At 44.7% G+C, this 26,028-nt stretch overlaps 1 protein-coding gene across 1 annotated transcript in view; it reads left to right on the forward strand.

Annotated features, from left to right (window-relative positions):
• The window catches only part of EIF3F (eukaryotic translation initiation factor 3 subunit F), a 616,919-nt gene that overhangs the window by 102,499 nt on the left and 488,392 nt on the right, over window positions 1–26,028 (forward strand). Inside the window, exon 3 of the mRNA XM_044059140.1 lies at window positions 233–312. Within this exon, the coding sequence (XP_043915075.1) occupies window positions 233–312 (80 nt within the window). The remainder of the gene's footprint in view (window positions 1–232; window positions 313–26,028) is intronic.

A 26,028-nucleotide genomic window follows, 5' to 3' on the forward strand; every position in this document is an offset into this window, starting at 1 on the left:
CCTTTTGGATCACTTTTCCTTTTTTTGAGATAGTGTTCTGAATCGGACAAACTGCTCTGAAGTATCTTGGTTTAGTTGCTTTAACAGCTGCCATTGTTGGCTTCATTGCCTTATTGAAATCTGTGGGAAATGCAAAGTATTTGTCTGGGTTTGCTAATTCAGCTAGACCCCTAACCATAGAGTTGGGAATCAGTAGTTCATTTTACTTTTTTTTTTTTTTTTTTTTAATCAGGTTGCCGTTGACATGGAGTTTGCAAAGAACATGTACGAACTGCACAAAAAGGTTTCACCAAGTGAGGTTATTGTGGGCTGGTAGGTACTTGGTTTATTTAGATTCTGAATTTCCTGTTGAAGTGCAATTTAGAGTTTCTGATTTTTCAGAGGTTGTTTTCCTGTGATTGCCTTGCTTTAATAGTTTCATTTTCTAGGAAGCTTGCATGTTTTCTTGGCTATCTTGTGAAAAGCCCCCCCCCCCCCCCCCATTAATTAGGTTCATAAGTTACTTGGCTAATGGCCAATTAGGGACCTTGCAAGTTTAGCCGTGCACTCCAAACCATTTGGTTCTAAAGTGTTATGGGCATCTGTACCAGAGGGCATATTAGGGAGGTAAACAAGGATTTGTAAAGGGAGGGGTTAGACTAATACTTTTTCCTAGTGATGGTCTCCCTCCATAAGGGGCAAGGAGGCCAGACCAGGGGTACATTTTAAGATTTCCCATCCAGTTGTCAAGGTTTCATTTGAATAGATTTAAGGTTAAACTTTGGTGAGTCTGTTTTGTAGTGCTGGTATCATTTGGGGGGGGGGGGGTGGCACCTCTCTCTCCATGTTTTTGTCACAAGCAAGTTCAGATCCCTGTGTCTAATGTTTCTGGTACTGTTTATTTTGCACATGCAACATAACTGTCGGTGGAGGTGGTCTTGCCTATTCTGACTAATTGGATCCTGTCTGAAAGCCACCAGCCTAGCAGGTGATGTAGGGATTTATGCCTAGCTCAGAGTTTAACGATGCTTGAGTTTGGTATTGTGTTAGTGCCTCACCTGGGTTAGGATCAGTGTTGTGCACCATTTTTACCCTCTTCTATTGCCTTGGTGACCCTCTCAAAGAAGTCTTCCAAGTTGAGCAGGCTAGACCTTCCCTTAGTGTCCTCCATTCACTTGGAACCTGGCATTTTTCAAGGGTGTAGTTTCAGTACCTCAAGGGTTCTGTTTGGTTATGTTTTAGACTGTTCAGGAGGTAGCCAGGGATGTTAGGACCCATGGAGGTGGTGGTGTTGGCTTTAGCAAGTGTTGCCAGCACCTGGTCTGTACTACTAGTTTGGGGTAGTATGTTGGTGGCGATACCACCTGTTGGAGTAGGGGGTGTCTGGTTTTAGCTGAATCTGCCAGCCAGTAGACTAGCTTTGTCACCCTGATCATTGAAATTGGTACTGTTCACTAGTTAAGCACACTGCTGTGTTACCTTTAAGGTTCTGGACATAGCTGAAGAAGGCTTTGTGATTGTCCTTAGCCTGCAAGGCTGTCCTCACTTCTTTGTTGGACTTGAGACCTTTTTATTGTTTAGTTGTTGAAAAAGAACACTAGTTTTTCAAGGAGTTGCTCTTCCTGATGTTTGGCCATAAGTTTTCTTCTATTGTATACCCTGTGCAGGTGAGGATTCCACCAGTGGAGTTTGCTCTGGTAGGTACAGCAGCCTCTGCAGCCATTCACATGATTGTATAGTCAAATTAATCTTTGTCATTTAGATCTGCACCTAGTGCAGTTAAAACAAAATTACGTTGCTTCTTTCCCAGTGCAAGAAACATACATACATAGTTACTGATGTTCTTCATTCCACATTGCTGCAGTCCTAACTATTGGGTAGTCCGCTGTCCAGTCGGCCCGAATACCAAAGTATATGGCTGACGTCGGTCAGGGCGCATTAGACTGACGTCAGTACGTCAGGGTACTAATGCGCATGACCGTCATATCTTCAGTCTTTTTTGCCGCATGGTCCGATGCAGAAGCAATTTTGCGAGTGCAGGTTGGCGTTCTGAAAGTTTCTGAAGTCAGAGTTTCAGACCGAATCAAAGTTGGCTAAGTACCCCGTTGGGGAATATTTTGGTTTTTTCTTGCCTCAGTCTTTAACCGGATGTCAGAAAAAGTGAATAACTGTATTTCTTGTGGGAAACAGATACCTCATAGGGATTACCATACTTTGTGTATACCTTGTTTAGGGCCTGAGCACGACGTTGTTGGATGCCGCTCTTGTGCTAGATTTAACAAACGCACTATTAAGAGAAGGTTAGACTGTGCCAGGTTAGTTTTTGGGAAGCGTAATTATAAAATGCCGTCGGATGCTCCGACGCCCGCTTCGGCCAAAAAGCGCAAGGACAAAGCAGCAAAGCCTAGAGTGGAAGAACCGACAGTCCCAGACGTCGGTTCTTTAGAAGGCTCAGTGGAGCCGGAGGTTCTGCCAGGAGTTTCTTTGGAGTCTCAGGGAGAGACTTTACTGTTACAGGATGTATCCTCTCAGGAAGTAGGCCAGGCTGAGGGGGCTTCTCAGGTGGCTGTTCTTCCCTCTCTTCCTAAGGTGGTTAGAGCCTCCCCTTCTGTTTCCAAGGCTTCTTTGAGAGGCAGGCCAAGTTTAGCTTCAGTGGGGGTTTCTCCTAGTGCTTCAGGGTCTTTGCCTAAGAAGCATATGCTTAAAATGGCAGAGGATTTGATTACTATGATTAGAGGTTCTATGCCCCCTCCTGATAAGAGGCCTAGGGTGGAACCTGAGTTTGAGAGTTTTGAGCAATGTTCGGAGGCTTCTGAGTCTTCGGCTGAACACTTGCAGGAGTATCCTCCTTATTCTGATTCTGATGTGGATGATTCTACTCCTTCAGCTTCTCCTCCTGAGGATTTTTCATTTTCAGAGACTCTGCATTTTAAATGGGAAGGTCAAGATTTCTCTGATTCCAGGAAGAGGCTTAGGGAATTCTTGTTTTTACCCCAGCATAGGCCTTTATCTATACCTCCTGTTCTGAATGTGGTGGAAGATGTTTTTGCAGAGGCTTCCCTGAATCCTGATTCTTTGCCTCCTGCCCCAGTTAAACCGGATAGGTACTATAGGGTGCCTGAAGCTCATAAGTATCTTTTTAAGAGTCCTAGGGCAGACCCGGAAACTGTCTCTCAGGGGCCTAAGGGTGTGAAGGCCTCTGTTGTTAAAAATCCTGTCCCTCCTGATAAAGAGGCAAGGGCTTTGGATAGATGGGGAAAGAAAGTGTATACTTACACTTTAGCCATGAGGGCGTTGAATTGTCAGTTTCACATGTTAAAATATCAGAATTATCTCCTTTCACAATTGAAATCTAAGGTGGATGCTCTGGCGGAAGGTATTGAGTGTAAAGAGTTGCAGGATTTAGTTCATGTGTCTGAACAGGTGGGTAAACATTCCTTGCAGTGTGGTTTTGATGCTGTGCAGGCCTCCTCGAGGGTGGCTGCCACTGGTTCTGTTCTTCGTAGGCACGCCTGGTTAAGAGATCAGAATTTAGCTGAGCATGTTAAAACAAGGATTTTGGATGCTCCTTTACAGTCTGATGTGGTGTTTGGTTAAGCCTGTGGAAGCAGTTTTAAAGAAAATGGAGGACAAGGCTAAGTCTATGCAAACTGTTAAGGATTTTTTGCAGGTGCAGCCTCCGAAGTTTAGTAGAAATTGGCCTACTAAGGGATGGACTTATCCTGCTTATGATTCCCAGTCTAGGGGTAGGTCTAGACGTGGTAGGGGCAGAGCTCAAGGTTCTTTTAGGCCTAGGACAGGGAGTTCCCTTGCTCAGACTTCTGGTGAGGGCAGGGGTCAGTCCTTTCGTAAGCAGACCCAATGACCTGCCTTTTCAGCTGCCAGTTCATTCTCGCCTGGCAGCACCTTTGGGAGGAAGGCTGTCTCTTTTCAAAGGAAATTGGGATTTAATTACCCAAGACAGATGGGTTCTGGATATTCACCACGGTTACAGGTTTTATTTCCATACCTTGCCTCCTTTCAAAGGCATGCCAGACATTCCTCCTCTACAAAGAACAGAGGCTCACAAGCAAATTTCTCTGTTGCTCCAAATAGGGGCCATTCAGCCAGTTCCTGTGCTAGAAAGGGGCCTAGGATTTTATTCTCGCCTGTTCCTAGTGCCGAAGAAGGGGGAACACGTGGAGACCAATTTTGGATTTATCTATCCTCAACACTTATCTGGACATTCCCAAGTTCAAAATGTTGACGTTACAACAGCTTTTACCTCTGCTGGGCAAAGATCACTGGATGGTAACTTTAGATCTCAAGGAAGCTTACCTTCATGTGCCTATAAGACTAAGTTGCAGGAAGTATCTGCGTTTTCGAGCTGGAAATTCTCATTATCAGTTCTCTGCATTGCCCTTTGGCTTATCTACTGCGCCCAGAGTATTCACAAAGGTTCTGGCTCCAGTGATAGCTTACTTCAGGCTAAAAGGAATTCAAATCTATCCTTACTTGGACGACTGCCTGATTCTGGCTCAAAAGGAAGACCTTCTACAGCATTTGGAATATGTCATAGCAGTGCTAAGATGCCTAGGGTATTCTGTGAACGAAATAAAGTCCAGTCTAGTACCCTCTCAAGACATGTGCTTTCTGGGTGTGAGACTGAATACAGCAGCCCAGATGGCCTTTTTAACCCCGGACAAACAAAAGAATCTTTCCAGTTACTTCCATCAACTATCTCTTCAGTCCGGGCTGACTGCAAGGACAGTCCTTCAAGCCTTAGGGTTCATGGCATCTTGTATTCTGGTGCTTCCCAATGCCAAACTGCATATGAGGAAGCTGCAATGGTATCTCAAAAATGTATGGACACAGCACTGCCAGGATTTGGACACTGTCATTCAAATAATACCTTGCATTCAAAAGGAATTTTTGTGGTGGGCTCAGGAATGTCACCTAAACAAGGGACTCTGTGACCCGGCCAGAGGCGAGTCAGATTCTAACGACAGATGCCTCAGACATTGCTTGGGGAGCTCATCTAAATGGAAAGTGGATACAAGACAAGTGGCCTGCCAGACTACAGCATCTACATATCAACATGAAAGAGATGTTAGCAGTCCAGTTTGCATTTAATGGCTTTCAAGGAATTACTTCTTCCAGGGCAGGTGTTGATTCTAACAGACAACACAACTGTCATGTGGTACATCAACAAACAAGGGGGAACACATTCTTACCCATTGTGCAGGCAAGCAATGATTTTATGGGAGACTGCGCTCAGCTTGCAACTAACTCTTCAGGCAAGGTTTCTGCCGGGAGCACAGAACTCCTTAGCAGATGTGTTAAGCAGACAAATCATGGATCCCCACGAGTGGAAACTGGATCTTCATATATTTCAAAAATTGACAGTGTCATGGGGAACTCCAGACATAGATCTGTTCGCTTCTCCACTAAACCACCAGCTGCCAAAGTTTTGCACAAAAAGGTTTCATCACACAGCTTGGAAAGTGGATGCTCTTTCTTTCAGTTGGAAAAATCTTCATGTGTATGCTTTTCCACCTCTGCCTCTTCTCCCAAAGGTGCTTCTAAAGGTCAGACAAGACGAGCCAAGGATGATTTTAATAGCTCCAGATTGGCCTCGGCAGCACTGGTACCCATTACTGAGGAGTCTGGTAAGGAAGCCTCCATGGCCTTTACCCTTGATTCCACACCTGTTGTCTCAGAGGGACGGTCACCTGCTCAATGTCAAGCTTCACTCTCTTCATCTAACAGCCTGGCATATTCTGTTTTGAAAGACAGCAGGTCTCAACTTCCTCAACAAGTTTTAAATGTGATTATGGAAGCCAGAAGACCTAGTACAAGGAAAGTGTACGCAGAAAAATGGAAGAGATTTTTATTTTGGAGTGCAGCTAACAATTTGGAGATTTCTGAGCCTAATTTGAGTGTGGCTCTTCAATATCTTACTGAGTTATTGGACAAAGGTTTGTCTTTCTCTTCCATTAAGATTCATGCTGCAGCAATTTCAGCTCACTATGATTGTGACCCACCATTGTTTTCGCATCCTTTGTTCAAGCAATTTCTTAGAGGGCAAAGAATATAAGACCCCACGAGAGCTCCTACTCCTGCTTGGGATCTCAATTTTGTGTTGGAGAAACTTACTCTACAACCTTTTGAGCCTGCGGCTACTGCTGAATTGAAATACTTGTCATGGAAGACTGCTTTTTGTTGGCCATTACTTCTGCAAGAAGGGTTTCTGAGTTGCAGGCCCTTATGGCGGTAGAGCCTTTTTGATTTTTCATAAGGATAGGGTATCTTTACGTACTAATCCTTCCTTTATGCCTAAGGTGGTTTCTAGTGTGGCTTTAAACCAAACTATTCATTTGCCTACTTTTTATGCAGATCCCCAAAATAAAGGGGAAAAGATTTTGCACACTTTAGATGTACACAGGCAATTGCGTTATTATTTGAGCAGGACTAAGGATTTTAGGCAGTCTCAGCAGTTGTTTGTTTCTTTTGCTTTGAGTTCGCAGGGCAAGCCTGTGTCAAAACAAACTATTTCTAGGTGGATTGGGTTTTGCATTGCATTTTGTTCCCATCATGGCAAGGAGATTCCAGCTGGGATTAGGCCTCATTCCACTAGGGCTACTGCCACTTCAACAGCATTTCTAAGGGGTGGCAACTAAGGATATTTTGGAGGCAGCTACTTGGAGTTCAGTGCATACTTTCTCTAAGCATTATCACCTTCCTCTCTACTCTAAGTCTAGGGCTGGTTTTGCCACAGCTATTTTGCAAGGCATGTTGTCAGTTCCTGCTTCCTTATGATTTGCCAGCCTCCCTTACCTCTGCTTTGGGATTCTACCCAATAGTTAGGACTGCAGCAATGTGGACTGAAGAACATAGTACAGTTTTGTACCTACCATAAATGTAGATGTTCGAGGATCCACATTGCTGCAGTCCAATTTACCTCCCTCCTTCCCTCTGTGTTTAGGGGTGGTTGTGTAGGTGAGGTTATATTCTGGCAATTTTGTATATATTGTACATATTTTTGGTGCAGGTATGTTTGGAGTTTTTGGTTTTGGCCTTATCTTTTCAGGGTCTTCTGACATCTGGGGCAAGAAAAGACTGAAGATATGACGTCGGTCATGCGCATTAGTACCCTGACGTACTGACGTCAGTCTAATGCGCCCTGACCGACGTCAGCCATATACTTTGGTATTCGGGCCGACTGGACAGCGGACTACGCAATAGTTAGGACTGCAGCAATGTGGATCCTCGAACATCTACATTTATGGTAGGTACAAAACTGTACTTTAGTAATACTAGGACAAACGGACATTACATGCATAAAATGTGCCATTTGAGGTATTGAACAAGTCTATTGCACAAACTTGAATTTTCACATTGACAGGTACCTGTGAAGTAAAAATATTGCATAGAGTATTGCACATTCAAGTTTCAGGAGCGATGAAGATTTGGATACTGCACTAAAGTATGCTACTAGTAATAGTGATCTTAGAATAAACAGACATGAGAGTATATCTTTTACTGGATTAGTCGAAAGAATATTCAGTTGGTTGAAAGAGCATAATGGCTTCTGGCATCCCTATTAGAGGTCAGCAGTCTGGTGGATAAGGAGAGAAAGCTTCTGTCGAGCCCGGAAGTCTTACAGTGCATGCTGCAGTAGCGTCTACTTGAACGGTTGGAGAACCTACCACAAGCAGGGCGAGTATGGTCATTTATTATCTTTCTAGCTGTTCCCATACATCGAAAGTCGTGCAAATCATCCATGGATGCCAGTGGAGAGCCAGCAATTCTTTCCGCTGCTGTTGCTACTCTCTCCGGAGAGGCGTTAAAGTTGTCCGTATGCCCTCGATGGTTCCCCTATAGAAGGCTTTGAAGATGGACTGTGACAGGTTTGCTTTTCTCTGTTTCCCTAGGAGGTGCAAACATTGCTGTGCTTTTTTGACTGTGATTGGTGTGCACTGACCAAAACAGGTCCTCTGTGTATACCTAGGAACTTGGTGCTCTTTACTCTTTGTACTGCTACTCCCTTGATTTCTAGAGGGTGATGTGCTACCTGAGACCTGCTGAAGTTCATGATCAGTTCCTTGGTCTTGCTAACGTTCAGTGCCAGATTGTTGCTGTCACACCAGACAAGCAGATGTTCCACTTCACTCCTGTATGCTGTTTCCATGCCATTCCTGACGAGACCTATGATTCTGGGGTCTGTGACCACTAGCACCCATGTAGGACATCCACATTGGGAGGACGACAAGTACACACAGTAAAGTACAATTTCCCTTAAGAGCGCACACAGATGAGTCAGGTGATGATTTCTCCCTCTTTTTCCAGATCCCCAGTAAGACTTCCCACCAACACAGCTATAGGGTTAAGATCCTACCCATGGCCAAGCTAAAATCTTCAGCACCCTGTCTGTCCAACCATTGTTTAAAGTCCCTGCCCAAGTAGCGCGCACACACGCACACTTTGAGATTTGACTTGTATACAAACCCACAGGCACTCCTGGGGAAGGCTGGCACAGGTTTACTAGCTATGCACCCTTCTGCCCAGACTATAAGGTAATCACTGCCACCAGCCAGCTCTTACCAAAGGGTGTCCAATCTTACTGTATAATATTGTTATCCAAATGGTAAGTGTGACCAACAGCAAGGCTATTGGAGTGGCCTGTACAGGGTTGGGAGGGTGGCCTAATTGTTCAGGTGTTTGCCTTACAAACACAAGGTGCAGGGTTTGAGTCTCTGAAGGGATAATTGGCTAGGCTTAAATTGGCTCGCAAGGGTAGTTAGCCTAGTACTAATCTATGAACCTATATACATATGCAAGTACTGTAAGAGCTTAAATATCTCTAAACAAACCAGCCACAATTAAAAGGTTTAAATATATTTAATAAGAGCAAGACTATACTCAAATCAGTACAGTGACTACAGAGTTCAGAATCGCAGGAAATATTTTAAAACCTTGCAGGACTGTCTCGAATACAGAAATCTAAACCAGTCTTTACTATATTCCTATCTTTTTCTAAAAGAAATACTATACCTAAATCTTACAGAGCAAGGCAAATGCATAAGTGAAGATGGATGTTTTCAGATCCAAGACTAGATACAAAATGCACGGACCCACTCTGAGATGGTTCTTAAATCAATAATGCACATTACTGCTGGGTTAGCTGGCATGACCTCACTCTCACCTACCTCCAGTTCCTAGGCTGACAGAAACTAACCTAATTTTTAACAGCTCCATGTGAGAAGTTCATATCTCTCAGAAGTTTGCCTAGCACTGGAAGTCATAAAACAATTAACACTTTTAATAATTTCTGTTTCCAGACAATAGGAAAACCTCTAGCTGCAGACATTGTCTGCTTGCTGCTCTGAAACTTAACCTTTTTTATAGCAAATTGTAAAATGCAACTTATTTTCCTGAAGTTTTTCAACTTAACTCTTGTGTTCCAATTTCTGTTATTAATATAGTTTATATAAATTTCTGTTTTTTTCCAGCAGAGTACACTCTGGTTACCTTCTTTGAAGCTCAGTACACAACAAAGTTTAAACACATTTCTGCACCAGTAGTTTAATATCCAGATAACATATAGTTCACTTACATTTGTAAGACAAGTCTCTGGATTATATTAATATTCACAATTTAAAAAAATCCAGATAGCTGGGCTGGCAGAATTTCAGTTTGTCACACTGGCTACACAGTTGTGTAAGCAAGGTGAATAATAGAGGACTCTGGACCCAGCCCTATGGTACACCAGTGTTCAGAGTTAGGCTTTTAGAGCTGCTGTTTCCCACACATACCTTTTGGGGTCTGTCTGAGAAAGTTTAGTATCCAGTTGCACAAGGGAGTGTTTATGTCCAGTTGGATTAGATGTTCTTCATCTCACATTGCTGCAGTCCTTACATATGGGTAGTCCGCTGTCCTCGGTCTGCCCGAATACCAAAGTATTAGGCTGACGTCTGTCATGGGCGCTCAGATCTGACATCAGAGCATCAGGGTATAAAAGCGCATGACCGACGTCATATCCTCAGTCTTTTTTGCCGCATGGTCCGATGCAGAAGCAGCGTTGCAAGTGCCGTTCGGCGTTCTGAAATTTTCGAATTCCGAGTTTCAGACCGAAACCAAGTTGGGCTAAGTACCCCGTTGGGGAATATTTTTGTTTTTTCTTGCCTCAGTTAATTACCGGATGTCAGAAAAAGTGAATAATTGTATTTCTTGTGGGAAACTGATACCGCATAGGGATTATCACTCTCTTTGCATTCTTGTTTGGAACCGGACCACGACGTAGTCGGGTGTCGGTTTTGTGCTAGGTTTAATAAGCGCACTATAAAAAGGTTAGATTGTGCTAGGTTAGTCTTTGGTAAGTGGTGTAATTATAGTATGCCGTCGGATCTTCCGACGCCCGCTTCCACGAAGAAGTGCAAAGACAAATCCTTGAAACCTAGACAGGTTGATTCGTCCGTTTCGGACGCCGGTCCTGCAGAAGCTACAGTAGAGCAGGTGGGATCTGGCTGAAGTTTCTGTTGAGTCTCAGGGGGAAACTTTGATTTTGCAGGATGTGGCCTCCCAGGAATCAGGTCAGGCTGAAGGGGCCTCTCAAGTTACTGTTCTCCCTTCTATGCCTAAGGTGGTTAGGCCTTCTGCTTCTATTTCTAAGGCTTCTTCTAAGGGCAGGTCTGTTTTGCCTTCCTCTGGTGTCCCTTCAGGTACTTCAGGGTCTGTGCCTAAAAAGCACATGCTTAAAATGGCAGAAGATTTGATTACTTTAATTAGAGGTTCTATGCCCCCTCCTGATAAGAGGCCTAGGGTGGAGCCAGAGTTGGAAAGTTTGGATCAGGCCTCAGATGACTCTGAGTCTTCTGCTGAAGATATTCTAGATTTTCATCCTTATTCGGATTCCGATGCAGAGGATTCCTCTCCTGCTTCTCCTCCAGAGGATTTTTCATTTTCAGAAACTCTGCATTCCATGAGGGAGCATTTTAAGTGGGAAGGACAGGATATTTCTCTGATTCACGGAAGAGGCTTAGGGAATTCTTGTTTTTACCACAGCAATAGACCCTTGGCTATACCCCCTGTTTTGGATGTTGTTCAAGATGTTTTCTCGGAGGCTTCCCTTAATCCAGATTCTTTGCCTCCTGCGCCAGTTAAACCGGACGGATATTACAGGGTGCCTGAGGCTCATAAATATCTGTATAAGAGTCCTAGGGCGGACCCAGAAACTATTAGTCAGGGGCCTAAGGGTGTTAGAGCCTCTGTTGTAAAGAATCAGCTTCCTCTAGATAAGGAAGCTAGAGCTTTGGATAGATGGGGTAAGAAGGTGTATACCTCTTCTACTTTAGCAATGAGGGCTTTAAATTGCCAGTTTCATATGTTGAAGTATCAGAATTTCCTTCTTTCTCAGCTAAAATCTAAAGTGGATGCTTTGGCAGGGGGTATAGAGTGTAAAGAATTGCAGGATTTAGTACATGTCTCTGAACAGGTGGGTAAGCATTCTTTGCAATGTGGTTTTGATGCTGTACAGGCCTCTTCTAGGGTGGCTGCCACTGGTTCAGTTCTTCGTAGGCACGCCTGGCTTAAGGATCAGAATTTGTCCGAGCATGTTAAGACTAGAATTCTGGATGCCCCTTTACAGTCTGAAGTTTTGTTTGGTCCCCCTGTGGAGTCGGTTTTGAAGAAAATGGAAGACGAGGCTAAGTCTATGCAGACTGTTAAAGATTTTTTGCAGGTGCAACCGCCAAAGTTTAGTAGAAATTGGGCTGCTAAGGGGTGGACTTACCCTTCTGATTCTCAGTCTAGGGGTAGATCTAGACGTGGCAGGGGCAGAGCTCAGTCTAGGGGTAGATCTAGACGTGGCAGGGGCAGAGCTCACAGTACATTCAGGCCTAGAACTTGGAGTTCGCCTGCACAATCTGCAGGTGAGGGCAGGGGCCAGTCATTTCGTAAACAGGCCCAATGACCTGCATTTTCAGCTGCCAGATTCTTCTTGCCTGGCAGCTCCTTTGGGAGGAAAGTTAGCACTTTTCAAGCAAAACTGGCTTTTAGTCACCCAGGACAAATGGGTATTGGACATTATAAACCGAGGCTACAAGTTCTATTTCCATACATTGCCTCCTTTCAAAGGCATGCCAGACGTTCCTCCTCGGCAAAGGATAGAGGCTCACAAGCAGATTTCTTTACTTCAAATAGGAGCTATACAGCCAGTTCCTCTGTCAGAAGTGGGCCTAGGATTTTACTCTCGCCTGTTTCTAGTACCAAAGAAAGGGAACACGTGGAGACCAATTTTGGATTTATCTATCCTCAACACTTATCTGGACATTCCAAAGTTCAAAATGCTGACGTTACAACAGCTTTTACCTCTGTTGGGAAAAGATCACTGGATGGTAACTCTGGATCTCAGAGGCTTATCTTCATGTTCCTATCAGGCCCAGTTGCAGGAGGTACCTGCGTTTTCGGACTGGAAATTTACATTATCAGTTCTCTGCATTGCCCTTTGGCTTATCTACTGCGCCCAGAGTGTTCACAAAGGTTCTGGCTCCAGTGATAGCCTTTTTCAGGTTAAGAGGAATACAGATTTATCCTTATTTGGATGATTGCCTGATTATTGCACAAGACAAGGACGAACTTCTTAATCATCTACAGTATGTGATGGTAGTGTTAAGATGCCTAGGGTATTCTGTGAACGAAACAAAGTCCAGTCTAGTACCCTCTCAGGACATGTGCTTTCTGGGTGTGAGACTGAATACAGCTTCCCAGATGGCTTTTTTGACCCCGGACAAACAAAGAAGCCTTTCTCTTTATTTCCATCAAATGTCTCTACAGTCCAGGCTGACTGCAAGGACGGTCCTTCAAGCCTTGGGGTTCATGGCATCTTGTATTCTGGTGCTTCCCAATGCCAAACTGCATATGAGGAAGCTTCAATGGTATCTCAAAAATGTATGGACACAACACTGCCAAGATCTGGACACTGTCATTCAGATAATACCTTGCATTCAGAAGGAATTTTTGTGGTGGGCTCAGGAATGTCACCTAAACAAGGGACTATCTGTGACCCGACCAGAGGCGAGTCCGATTCTAACGACAGATGCCTCGGACAAGGCTTGGGGAGCACACCTCAATGGAAAATGGGTGCAAGACACGTGGCCTGTCAGACTTCAACATTTGCATATCAACTTGAAGGAGATGTTAGCAGTCCAATTTGCATTGATGACTTTCAAGGATTTACTTCTCCCAGGGCAGGTGTTGATTCAAACAGACAACACTACTGTCATGTGGTACATCAACAAGCAAGGGGGAACCCATTCGTACCTCTTTGCAGGCAAGCGATGATTTTGTGGGAGACTGCTCTCAGTTTACACCTCAATCTTCAGGCAAGGTTTCTACCAGGAGCACAGAACTCCTTAGCAGATGTGTTGAGCAGACAAATAGTGGATCCTCACGAGTGGAAACTGGATCCTCATGTATTTCAAAAGTTGACAGTGTTATGGGGGACTCCAGACATAGATCTGTTCGCTTCTCCACTAAATTACCAGTTGCCAAAGTTTTGCACAAAAATGTTTCACTCCACAGCTTGGAAGGTGGATGCTCTATCATTCAGTTGGAGCAATCTTCATGTCTACGCCTTTCCACCTCTGCCTCTCATTCCCAAGGTACTCTTGAAGGCCAGAAAAGACAAGCCATCCATGATTCTGATGGCGCCGGATTGGCCTCGACAGCACTGGTACCCATTACTGAGGAGTTCAGTACGGGAGCCTCCATGGCCTCTGCCTTTGATTCCGCATCTTTTGTCTCAGGAGGGCAATCACTTCCTCAATGTCAAGATTCAGTCTCTGCATCTAACAGCCTGGCATATTCTGTTTTAGACCCTGGAGGGTCTTAGCTTCCACAACAAGTTTTGAATGTTATTTTGGAGGCCAGAAGGCCTAGTACAAGGAAAGTTTACGCTGATAAATGGAGGAGATTTTTTATTTGGAGCAAAGCAAAGGACTTTGATGTTTCCAAGCCTGATTTAAGTGTTTCTCTCCAATATCTTACTGAGTTATTGGACAAGGGTTTGTCTTTCTCCTCGATAAAGGTTCATGCTGCAGCCATTTCTGCTCACTATGACTGTGACCCTCCTTTTTCTCATCCTTTGTTTAAGCAATTTCTTAGAGGGGCAAAGAACATAAGACCCCCACGTAGAGCTCCTACTCCTGCTTGGGATCTCAATTTTGTGTTGGAAAAACTTACTCTACAACCTGTTGAGCCTGCAGCTACTGCCGAGTTAAAGTATTTATCATGGAAGACTGCTTTTTTGTTGGCCATTACCTCTGCAAGAAGGGTTTCTGAATTACAGGCCCTTATGGCAGTGGAACCTTTCCTGATTTTCCATAAGGATAGGGTATCTTTGCGTACTAATCCTTCCTTTATGCCTAAAGTGGTTTCTAGTGTGGCCTTGAACCAAACTATTCATTTGCCTACTTTCTATGCAAACCCCCAAAATAAAGGGGAGAAGATTTTGCATACTTTGGATATTCACAGGCAGTTGCGTTATTTGAGCAGAACCAAGGGGTTCAGGCAGTCTCAGCAGTTGTTTGTTTCTTTTGCTTTGGGTTCTCAGGGAAAACCTGTGTCAAAACAAACTATTTCTAAGTGGATTGGTTTTTGTATTTCTTTCTGTTATTCCCATCATGGTAAGGAGATTCCGGCTGGAATCAGACCTCATTCCACTAGAGCTACTGCCACTTCTACTGCCTTTCTAAGAGGGGTAGCTACAAAGGATATTTTGGAAGCAGCCACTTGGAGTTCAGTACATACTTTTTCTAAACATTACCACCTTCCTCTTTATTCTAAGTCTAGGGCTGGATTTGCCACTGCAATATTACAGGGCATTTTAGCAGCCCCTAATGCTTTATGATTTTGCCATCCTCCCTTTACTTCTGCTTTGGGATTCTACCCATATGTAAGGACTGCAGCAATGTGAGATGAAGCACATAGTACAGTTTTGTACCTACCATAAATGTAGATGTTCGAAGATCCACATTGCTGCAGTCCAATTTACCCTCCCTCCTTCCCCTCTGTAGTTTGGCATGGTTATATGGTTTGGGTGATGGTTGTTGGGCAGGTTTTTGGGAGGTATCCTGTTTTTGGGCTGTGGCCTTTCTTTTAGGGCCTTCTGACATCTGGGGCAAGAAAAGACTGAGGATATGACGTCGGTCATGCGCTTTTATACCCTTTGCTCTGATGTCAGATCTGAGCGCCCATGACCAACGTTAGCCTAATACTTTGGTATTCGGGCCGACCGAGGACAGCGGACTACCCATATGTAAGGACTGCAGCAATGTGGATCTTCGAACATCTACATTTATGGTAGGTACAAAACTGTACTTTTCATCACTAGGTTCTGGGGGGTAACTGTATTAAAGCCAGAACTGAAGTCTGAATAACATGTTGACATAGCAGTCCTTATTTTCCAAGTGAGTGAAGGTTCCTTGAAATACTAAAGCGATGGCATCTGCTGTGTAGCGGTTTGACTTGTAGGCAAAATGCAATTTATCATGTGTTTGAGATGTGGTCCTTGTTCAGCTGCTCAAAACACTTCATTACTGTCTATGTTGGAGCAACTGGGCAATCATTCAGACTTGCTGGTTGTGGTTTCTTGGGCAAAGGAATGATGGTCATGTTCTTAAAGCATCTCTGTACGATAGCTAATTGCAGTGATGTATTGAAAATGTCTGCGAGGGCAATGCCAGAGGGAACTATAGGGACTCTGTAAGTAATTCTGCATAAGTAGCTGTGGTTCCTGCGTTGAAAGAGCCTTGAATTTTGGCAAACTGATCATCGTGTTACCCTGCTGCAGTCATCACACTTGGGTTATCCTGTCGTCAGGCAGTCCCGCAGTCTGCCTGAATTCCAAAGTCTTGGTCCAGCGTTGGTTGCTGTCGCTTCTTCCCTGACGTCAGTGCGCCAGGGGTATACGAGGCATCCAACGCCATTTTCTTCAGTCTTTCTTGCCGTGCAGTGCCCGAAGTAGAAGCAGTTTGCAAGTGCCAGTCGGCCGACACCTGAGATTTTCGAATAGTTTCAGTCCGAAGTCTTCAAAGTTAAGTACCCCGTTGGGGAACTTTTTCTTGTCTCAGTTCGATGTCAGAAAGTTAACAATTGCATTTCTTGTGGGAAGCAAATACCTCATAAGGACTTTCTTATTGCATACTTTGCCTAGGCCCAGACCACGACATCACTGGTTCAATAAGCGAACTATAAAGCGACGCTTTAATTTCGCACGACACTACTGTAGGAAATTTAATTACACTATGCCGTCGGAGCAACCAACTACCGGCGTGCATAAAAAACGCAAAGATAAAGACCAGCAGCCTAGATCCAAGCCAGACTCCGAGACCTCGGCTGGGCCGGTCGCCGGTTCTCTGGTTTTCAGTGAGGCGCCTACGCAACCCCTGGCTACCGCAGAATTGGAACCCCAGACCGCTTCAGATTCTCTAGCAGAGAGTTCTAGGCCGACGCAGCCATTTTCTGTAGGCCCTACCGACGACATTGCAGAAGCTGTAGAAACACCTTCGGTTTCAGAAGGTGTCTTCAGACCGACTACTCTCACCATAAAATCTTATGCCAAGCTTAAGACTCCTCTAAAACCAAAAAAGACTGCACTTCAGTCTCCAGTTCAAGGCCCCATGCCTAAGAAACAGATGCTTAAAATGGTTGAAGATTTGATTTCTTTAATCAGGGGTCTCCCCCCCCCCCCCCCCCACAAAAGGCCTAGACAAGAGGAGGATTATGCCTCCTTTGATTAAGTGTCTGTTTCCTCAGGCTCCTCTGGGGAGCAGGATTACTCCTTCCCCCTTATGAAGATTCTGATGCTGAAGATTCCATTCCCTCAACTTCTCCCCCTGAAGACTATTCCTTTGGGGAAACCTTGCATACCATGAGGGTACATTTCCACTGGGAAGGTCAGGACTACTCAAAGAAAAGGCTCAGTTTTTTACTCCCCCAGCACAGACCACTTGCTATCCCCCCAGTTTTAGACATTGTGGATGATGTTTACTTAGAATCTAATCTAAATCCAGATTCTCTGCCTCCTGCTCCAGCCAAACCAGATATATACTATAGAGTGCCTGACTCTCTCAAATTCCTATACAAAAGCCCTGTTGCTGAACCAATCTCCCAGGGTCCCAAAGGGGCTAAGGCTTCTGTGGCTAAAAATCCTGTACCCTCTGAAAGGGACTCCAGAGCACTAGATAGGTGGGGGAAGAAAGTTTACACCTCAGCTACTCTAGCTATGAGAGCACTTAATTGTCAATTTCACATGCTTAAATACCAACAATTCCTAATGTCTCAAATAAAACAAAAGATGAGCACCACCCTCAACAGTCTGAATTCAAGGAAATGCAGGATCTGTTGTATGCAGCTGAACAGGTGGGCAAACATACTTTACAATGTGGATTTGATTCCTTGGAAGCTTCCTGTAGAGCAGCTGTTACTGGGTCTGTTATACGTAGGCATGCTTGGTTAAAGGAACAAACTCTGCCTGATCATGTTAAAGCAAAGTTACTAGATGCACCCTTACAGCAGGATGTCTTATTTTTGGTTAAAGCAGAAGAGGTTTTAAAGAAAATGGAGGATAAGGCAAAATCTATGCAGACTGTCAAAGATTTCTTACAGGTACAGCCCCCACGCTTCAGCAGAAATTGGCCACCAAAAAATTGGTCCTTTCCAGCTTCTGACAGACCACAGAGGGGTAAATACATGCACCCAAGGGGCAGAGGACAAGCACAAATCCCTTTACAAACCTCGCCAATGGAGCACTGCAACACAGAAGGGAGGAGAAGACTGGTCCCAAATTACTAGAAGGCAAACACAATGACTTAAAACCTCAAACTGCCAAGCAAAACTCTTGGCAGCTCCCTTAGTAGGAAAATTAGCACTTTTTGCAGACAACTGGCACATCGTCACAAAGGACAAATTGGTCCTAGACATTATCTCACAAGGATACAGATTTTCATTTCCACACCTTGCCAAGGATAAAAGGAATGCCAAACCTGCCACAAAATCAATGGGCAGAGGTACAAAAACAAATTACAGTTCTCATGGACATGAGCCATTCAGCTGGTACCTACACAGGAGCAAGGCCAAGGATTTTGCTGCAGGCTTTTTCTAGTCCCCAGAAAGGACAATGCTTGGAGACCCATTCTGGACCTTTCAATTCTAAACACCTTCTTGCAAGTACCCAAATTCAAGATGCTAACACTGCAGCAGCTTCTTCCCATGTTGGGCAAGAAAGCTTGGCTAGTAACGTTGGACCTCAAGGAGGCATACCTGCATGTCCCTATCAGACAGTATTGCAGAAGATACCTCCGTTTCATTGCAGGTTCAACCCAGTACCAATTTTCTGCACTGCCCTTTGGCTTATCTACTGCGCCCAGGGTCTTCACAAAATGTCTGGCACCAGTAATTGCATACTGCAGACGAAGAGGAATTCAAATATACCCATACCTGGACGACTGCCTCATCCAAGCAGAAAACAAGGACATTCTCTTAAAACATCTGGCTTTTGTAAAACACCTAAGTTGCCTAGGGTACACAGTAAATGAAAAGAAATCAAAACTAGTGCCCTCACAAAATGACATTCCTGGGTGCCAGCTTGAATACAACGGCCCAGATGGCTTATCTGACGCCAGACAAACTACAACTAACTCAGTACTTCAAAACAATAGCAACAAAGACCCAACTCCCTGAAAGAAAAATTCTGCAGGCCTTGGGCTTCATGGCATCTTGCATACTACTAATACCATTTGCAAAACTGCATATGAGGAAATTACAATGGTACGTAAAAAGCATATGGACTCAACACAGCCACAGCTTGGAAACAATGATACCTCTCATTCCCTGCCTTCAACAGGAGTTTCTATGGTCGTCACAGGCATGTCACCTCAACAAGCGTCAGCCTTTCACCTTACCCCCATCCAGGCAAGCTATGACAGATGCATCGGACTATGCCTGGGGGGGCACACATGGCAGGACGGTGTGTTCAAGGCATATGGACTGCAGATCAAAGGAATCTGCACATCAATCAAAAAAGAAATGCTAGCTGTACAGAATGCCCTGACCACCTTCAAGGACCTCTTACATCCAGGACAGCTTACAATAAGGAGAGAACACCACGGTAATGTGGTACATAAACAAGGGGGTACACACTCCTACCCTCTATGCAGGCAAGCAATGACCTTGTGGAACACCGCACTGGCTTACCAAGTTCAATTACAAGCTCAGTTCCTGCCAGGAAAAAAGAACACATTGGCAGACTACCTAAGCAGAAACATCATGGATCCCCACGAGTGGAAACTGGATCCCCAAGTATTTGCAATGATAACTCAAAATTGGGGGCATCCAGACATAGTTTTGGGGGCTGGCAAACAGGTCTATCAGCTAACAAAATTTTGTACAAGGACATTTCACCAAGCTTGGAAAGTGGACGCACTCTCATTCAGTTGGAAAATGCTGACAGTATATGCCTTCCCTCCATTGCCCCTTCTCACAAAGGTGCTGCTGAAAGTCAGGATGGAGAGACCCCGAATGATACTCATTGCCCCAGACTGGCCACGCCAGCACTGGTACCCACTATTAAGGAATATGGCCCTGGGCCCACCATGGATTTTACCACAAATTACTCCTCTCACACAGCAAGACAGTCAGATTCTACACAGCCAGCTCAAAACCTTAAATTTGGCTGCATGGCAAATCACCTAAGCAACCAGCCAGCTCCTCTTTCACAAGCTGTTATGGATGTTATTCTGGAAGTTAGGAGGCCCAGCACCAGAAAGCCTACTCAGACAAATGGAAAAGGTTTTGCGCCTGAAACCCAGCTAAAGGCCAAAATACCCTTCAGCCGGACATACCTCAGATTCTACAATATTTAACTGAGATGTTACACAAAGGGCTTTTTCATCTATTAAAATCCACACCTCAGCTATTTCAGCTCACTACAACACGGATCCTCCCTTGTTTTCACATACACTTCTAAGGCAGTTTCTCAGAGGGGCCAAAAACATTAGGCCTCCCAGGAGAGCACTAACACCAACTTGGGACCTCAATTTTGTTCTGGAAAAACTTAAGCTACCTCCTTTTGAACCAGCTTTCTCAGCTGACTTAGTTTATATCATGGAAGACTGCTCTGCTGCTAGCAATTACTTCAGCCAGAGTCTCGGAGCTTCAGGCAATAATGGCAGTAGAGCCTTTCCTAATTTTTCATCAAGACAGAGTTTCTCTACGAACTAACCCCTCCTTCATGCCTAAGGTGGTATCCAGTGTGGCTCTAAATCAAACCATCCATTTACCCACCTTCTTTCCAAATCCACAGAACAAAGGAGAAAAGACTCCTGCATTCCTTGGACATTCACAGGCAGCTACGTTACTACTTGGATAAAACTAAGGTTTTCAGAAAATCTGACCAGCTTTTTGTATCCTATGCTACAGCATCACAAGGAAAGGCCATCTCAAAACAATTTCCAAATGGATAGGACATTGCATATGTTTTTGCTACACCCACCATGGAAAACCAGTTCATGCTAGCATAAGGCCCCACTCTACCAGGCCAGCAGCTACATCTACAGCCTTCCTCAGGGGGGTGCCAACCAAGGATATTCTGGAAGCTGCAACTTGGATTTCAGTACACACCTTCACCAAACACTATCACTTGCCTCTTTACTCTAAGACTAGAGCTGGCTTCGCCACTGCAGTTTTGCAGGACCTTCTAGCCTCCTCTAATCCTGTTTAACTCCACCTCCCATCCTTAGCTTTGGGATTCTACCCAAGTGTGATGACTGCAGCAGGGTAACACGATGAACATAGTACAGTTTTGTACCTACCATAAATATAAATGTTTGTGTGTACCCTGCTGCAGTCCAGGTTACCCTCCCTCCATCCCCTCTGACCTAACTAAAACCTTTCAATACCTTAAAATCTGATACAACCTTTGTCGTGTATTTGCTTATAGCTGGAGGGATGTTTTGTTTGTGCTAAACTTTTATTATTGGTACTATCTACTGACCACCTTTTGCGGGGGCACCTGACATCTGGGGCAAGATAAACTGAAGAAAATGGCGTCTGATGCCTCTTGTATACCCCTGGCGCACTGACGTCAGGGAAGAAGCGACAGCAACCGACGCCGGACCAAAACTTTGGAATTTAGGCCGACTGTGGGACCGCCTGATGACAGGATAACCCAAGTGTGATGACTGCAGCAGGGTATACACGCGAACATCTACATTTATGGTAGGCACAAAACTGTACTTTAAGACAACATAGTTGGCTTAGCAATAGTTCTCAACTGTTACTGGTTAGTTGCATTATCAGGTTGATTTTTCTTTTGTTTTACTTCAAAGGATACCACTTATGATCTGACCTTACTAGTGAGGATGTGATTTGGGGGGGGGGGGGATGCTTTTCCAGGTTAGCGCAAACTCCAATCAAAGGATCAAACATAGATCTGGTATTGGCCGTCTGTTTCAAGGTGTTTGTGTTGTCCAGGGAGTGTTGTACCTGCAAGTTTGAGGCAATGTAGATTTACCAGTCTCCTAGAGGGGAAGACGCCCACCCATGAATAGGGTGGTGTTCATAGTGTTTCACTGTTGCAGTCATTACACTTGGGTTATCCTGCTGGCAGGCTACCCGCAGTCTGCCTGAATTCCAAAGTCCTGGTCCGGTGTTGGGTGCTGTCTCCACTTCCTGACGTCAGTGCGCCCGGGGTATAAAAGATTCAGCAGACTCCATTTTCTTCAGTCTTTCTTGCCACGTGGTGCCCGAAGCAAAAGCAATTCGCGAGTGCCGGTTGGCCGACTCCTGAGATTTTCGAAGTTGAATTTCAGAACCGAAGTCTTCAATAAAGCTAAGTACCCCGTTGGGGAAACTTTTTCTTGCTCCAGACCGATGTCAGAAAGTTAACAATTGTATTTCTTGTGGGAAGCAAATACCTCAAGGATTTTCACTCTTATTGTATTCCTTGCCTAGGCCCTGACCACGACGTTGCTAGTCTGTTTTGTGCTAGTCAACCAACGCACTATTAAGCATCTGTTTGATTTTGTTTTACATTACTTTGGCCGAAAGTTAACTATATAATGCCGTCGGAACAACCGACCGGAGTTCATAAAAAGCATAGAGACAAAGAAAAGGACAGGTATCCGAGGTCCAAAACAGACTAAGCCTCTTTTAGGCCCCTGACACCCACTACCTCAGAGCCACAGGAGACCACTAAGCCTCTGGATACTCAAGGTATTGGGCCTACGGAGACTATTCCCTCAGATGGGTCCAGAGCCGCTGAGCAGGCATCTGCTTCTGAGGGTGTTTTCAGACCTACACAGCTTACTATCAAGACCACTTCAGCAGCCAAGGCAAAGTCTAAAACACCATTAAAGACAAAGAAACAAGTACAGCATTCTCCAGTGTAGTCATCTATGCCAAAGAAACAGATGCTTAAAATGGCCGAAGACCTTATTACTTTGATCAGGGGTTCCCATCCCCTTCCTGATATATGGCCTAGGCAAGACACTGACTATGACTCCTCTGACAAGGTTTCTATTTCCTCCGATTCCTCTTCAGAACAGGGATATTCTCTTCCTCCCTATGAGGACTCTGATGCTGAAGAATCTATCCCTTCAGCCTCTCCTCCTGAGGTTTACTCTTTTGGGGAAACCCTGCACACCATGAGGGAGCATTTCCATTGGGAGAGCTAGGATTATTCAGAGCCAGGATTATTCAGAATCCAAGAAAAGGCACCGAGACTTTCTTTTACTGCCTCAGCACAGGCCCCTTGCTACCCCCCCCCCCCGTACTAGATATTGTTTATGATTTTTCTGAATCCAGTTTGTCTCCTGATTCAGTCAAACCAGATAGGTACTACAGGGTCCCAGATTCTCAAATTTCTTTATAAAAACCCTGCTGCTGACCCAGAAACAATTTCTCAGGGTCCCAAAGGGGTCAAGGCTTCCACTGCAAAAAAACCCTGTTCCCTCTTATAGGGATTCTAGAGCAATAGACATATGGGGGGGGGGGTTACACTTCTGCTACTTTAGCTGTAAGGGCTTTAAACTGCCAGTTTCACATGCTAAAATATCAACAATACATGATGTCTTTGCGAAAACAGAAAATGCTTACAAGCTCAGAATGTCCTGAAAATAAGGAAATGCAGGATTTATTGCATGCAGCTGAACAAGTGGGAAAGCATACTTTGCAATGTGGTTTTGATTCATTAGAGGCTTCTTGCAGAGACGCAGTTACAGGTTCTGTCATTCGAAGACATGCTTGGTTAAAAGAGCAAAGTTTTCCTGACCATGTTAAAAGCAAAATTATTGGATGCTCCATTACAGCATGATGCTTTGGTGTTAAGGCAGAAGAGGTGTTAAAAACTGAGGATAAAGCAAAATCAATGCAGACAGTAAAGGATTTCTTACAGATTCAGCCACTCAGATTTAGCAGGAACTGGCCTTCAAAAAATTGGTCCTTTCCAGTGTCGGGCCACAAAGAGGCAGATACAGATGCCCAAGAGGCAGATCTCAGTCCCAAGGCTCATACAGACCTAATCAGTGGGGTGCATCAGCCCCCAAAGGCAGAGAAGACAAATCACAACCTTACAGGAAACGGTACCAATGACTTTCCTCTACCTATGCCAAGCACTTACCTTTTGGAAGCACCCTTAGGGGGAAAACTAGCACTTTTCTCACAAAATTGGCACACGATAACCCAGGACAAATGGGTACTAAAATATTGTTTCTCAGGGTTACAGGTTCCACTTTCAAAATTCAAAATGTTGACACTACAGCAACTTCTACCCATGCTGGGCGAGATGGCTTGGCTAGTTACCTTGGACCTCAGAGGCATACCTGCATGTCCCAATCAGACAATCTTGCAGAAGATACCTCAGATTTATAGCTGGTTCAATGCATTACCAATTCTCTGCACTGCCCATTGGCTTATCTACTGCGCCCAGGGTCTTCACAAAATGCCAGGCACCAGTGATTGCTTTTTGCAGACAAAAAGGAATCCAAATATATCCCTACTTGGACTGCCATATTCAAGCAGAGAGAAAGGACATCCTTCTAAGGCATCTGGCGTTTGTAAAAAGATTACTAATTTGCCTAGGGTACACAGTAAATGAAAAGAAATCAAAACTAGTGCCCTCTCGAGATAATATTCCTGGGTGCAAGCTTAAATACAACTGCCCAGCTTATCTCACGCCAGACAAGCAAAGGCAACGGACTCGTTACTTTCAAGTGATGGCAACAAAGACCCAGCTACCTGCAAGAAAAATTCTGCAGGCTTTGGGCTTCATGGCATCCTTCATCCTACTAATTCCATATGCAAGACTGCATATGAGGAAATTACAATGGTATCTAAAATGTGTTTGGACTCAACATTGCCACACCCTGGAAACTAACTCTTTCCCTGCCTGCAACAGGAGTTTCGATGGGCACTGGCCTGTCACCACAACGAGGGACAGCCTTTCACTTCTGCCTGCAACAGTTTCGATGGGCACTGGCCTGTCACCACAACGAGGGACAGCCTTTCACTTCACCCACAACCAGGCAGACACTAAACAGATGCATCGGATTATGCCTGAGGGACACATGGCAGGAAAATGTATTCAGGGCACATAGCCTGCGGACCAAATGCATTTTCATATCGATCAAAAAGAGATGCTAGCTGTACAGAATGCCCTGACAGCCTTCAAGGATCTACTACATCCAGGACAACTATTGCTAAAGACGGGCAATACTACAGTTATGTGGTACATAAACAAGCAAGGGGGCACTCATTCCTACACCCCTCTGCAGGCAAGCCATGACCTTGTGGAACACAGCACTGACCTACCAAGTACATCTGCAGGCACAATTCCTGCCAGGAAAGAAAAGTACTTTGGCAGACTAAGCAGAAACCTCATGGATCCTCATGAGTGGAAACTAGATCCACAGGTCTTCAGCATGATAACAAGGAAATGGTGATGCCCAGACATAGCTCCTCCCCTCACAACTCAACTACAGAGATTCTGCACATGGACTTATCACTCACAAGCATGGAAAATGGATGCTCTATCATTCAGCTGGAAAACCCTGACAGTTTATGCCTTTCCACCACTACCTCTCCTTCCCAAGGTACTCCTAAAAGTCAGACGAGAAGCCAAAAATGATTCTGATTGCCCCAGACTGGCCACGCCAGCACTGGTACCCGATCCTAAAGAGCTTGTCTCAAGGCCCAGTCTGGACTTTACCTCATTCCTTATCTGACTCAACAAAACAATCGGATCCTGCGCAGCCAACTCGTGACCTTAAATCTGGCTGCATGGCAAATATAGCCACTCAGAACACACCACTGTGTCTAAAGCTGTTATGGATGTCATTTTGGAAGCCAGGGGCCCAGCACCAGGAAGTCTTATCCAGAAAAATGGAAGAGATTCTGTGCTTGGAACCAGGCACAAGGACTTGAACCACTTGTTCCAAATATTTCTCAGATTTTACAATACCTAACTGAGATGCTGGACAAAGGCCTATCTTTCTCATAAATTAAGATCCATGTCTCTGCCATTTCAGCTCATTACAATACGGAACCTTTTATTTTCCTCACATCCCCACTGCTAAGACAGTACCTCAGAGGGGCAAAGAACTAAGACCCCCAAGGAGAGCACCGATTCCTGCATGGGACCTCAACTTTGTCTTGGAAAAGCTCACACTGCCTCCTTTTGAGCCAGCCAATACAGCTGATATAAATTTTTTATCATGGAAAACTGCTCTGCTCCTAGCAATGACTTCAGCAAGAAGAGTCTCAGAGTTACAGGCGTTAATGGCAGTGGAACCTTGTATCATTCTTAATCTGGTCAGGGTTTCTCTGACAAACCCAACATTTATGCCAAAGGTAGTATCCACTGTGGCTCGCACTCTTTGGACATACACAGGCAGCTACGCTTCTACTTGGACAAAGCAAAAGCTTTCAGAAAAACTGAGCAACTGTTTGTGGCATATGCTGCAGGATCACAAGGAAAGGCTATATCTCAAAGCAGACCATTTCAAAATGGATAGG

Source organism: Protopterus annectens, chromosome 17.part0 (genome assembly GCF_019279795.1).
Source record: "Protopterus annectens isolate FY-2018-M chromosome 17.part0, PAN1.0, whole genome shotgun sequence".
Taxonomy (NCBI): Eukaryota; Metazoa; Chordata; order Ceratodontiformes; family Protopteridae; genus Protopterus; species Protopterus annectens.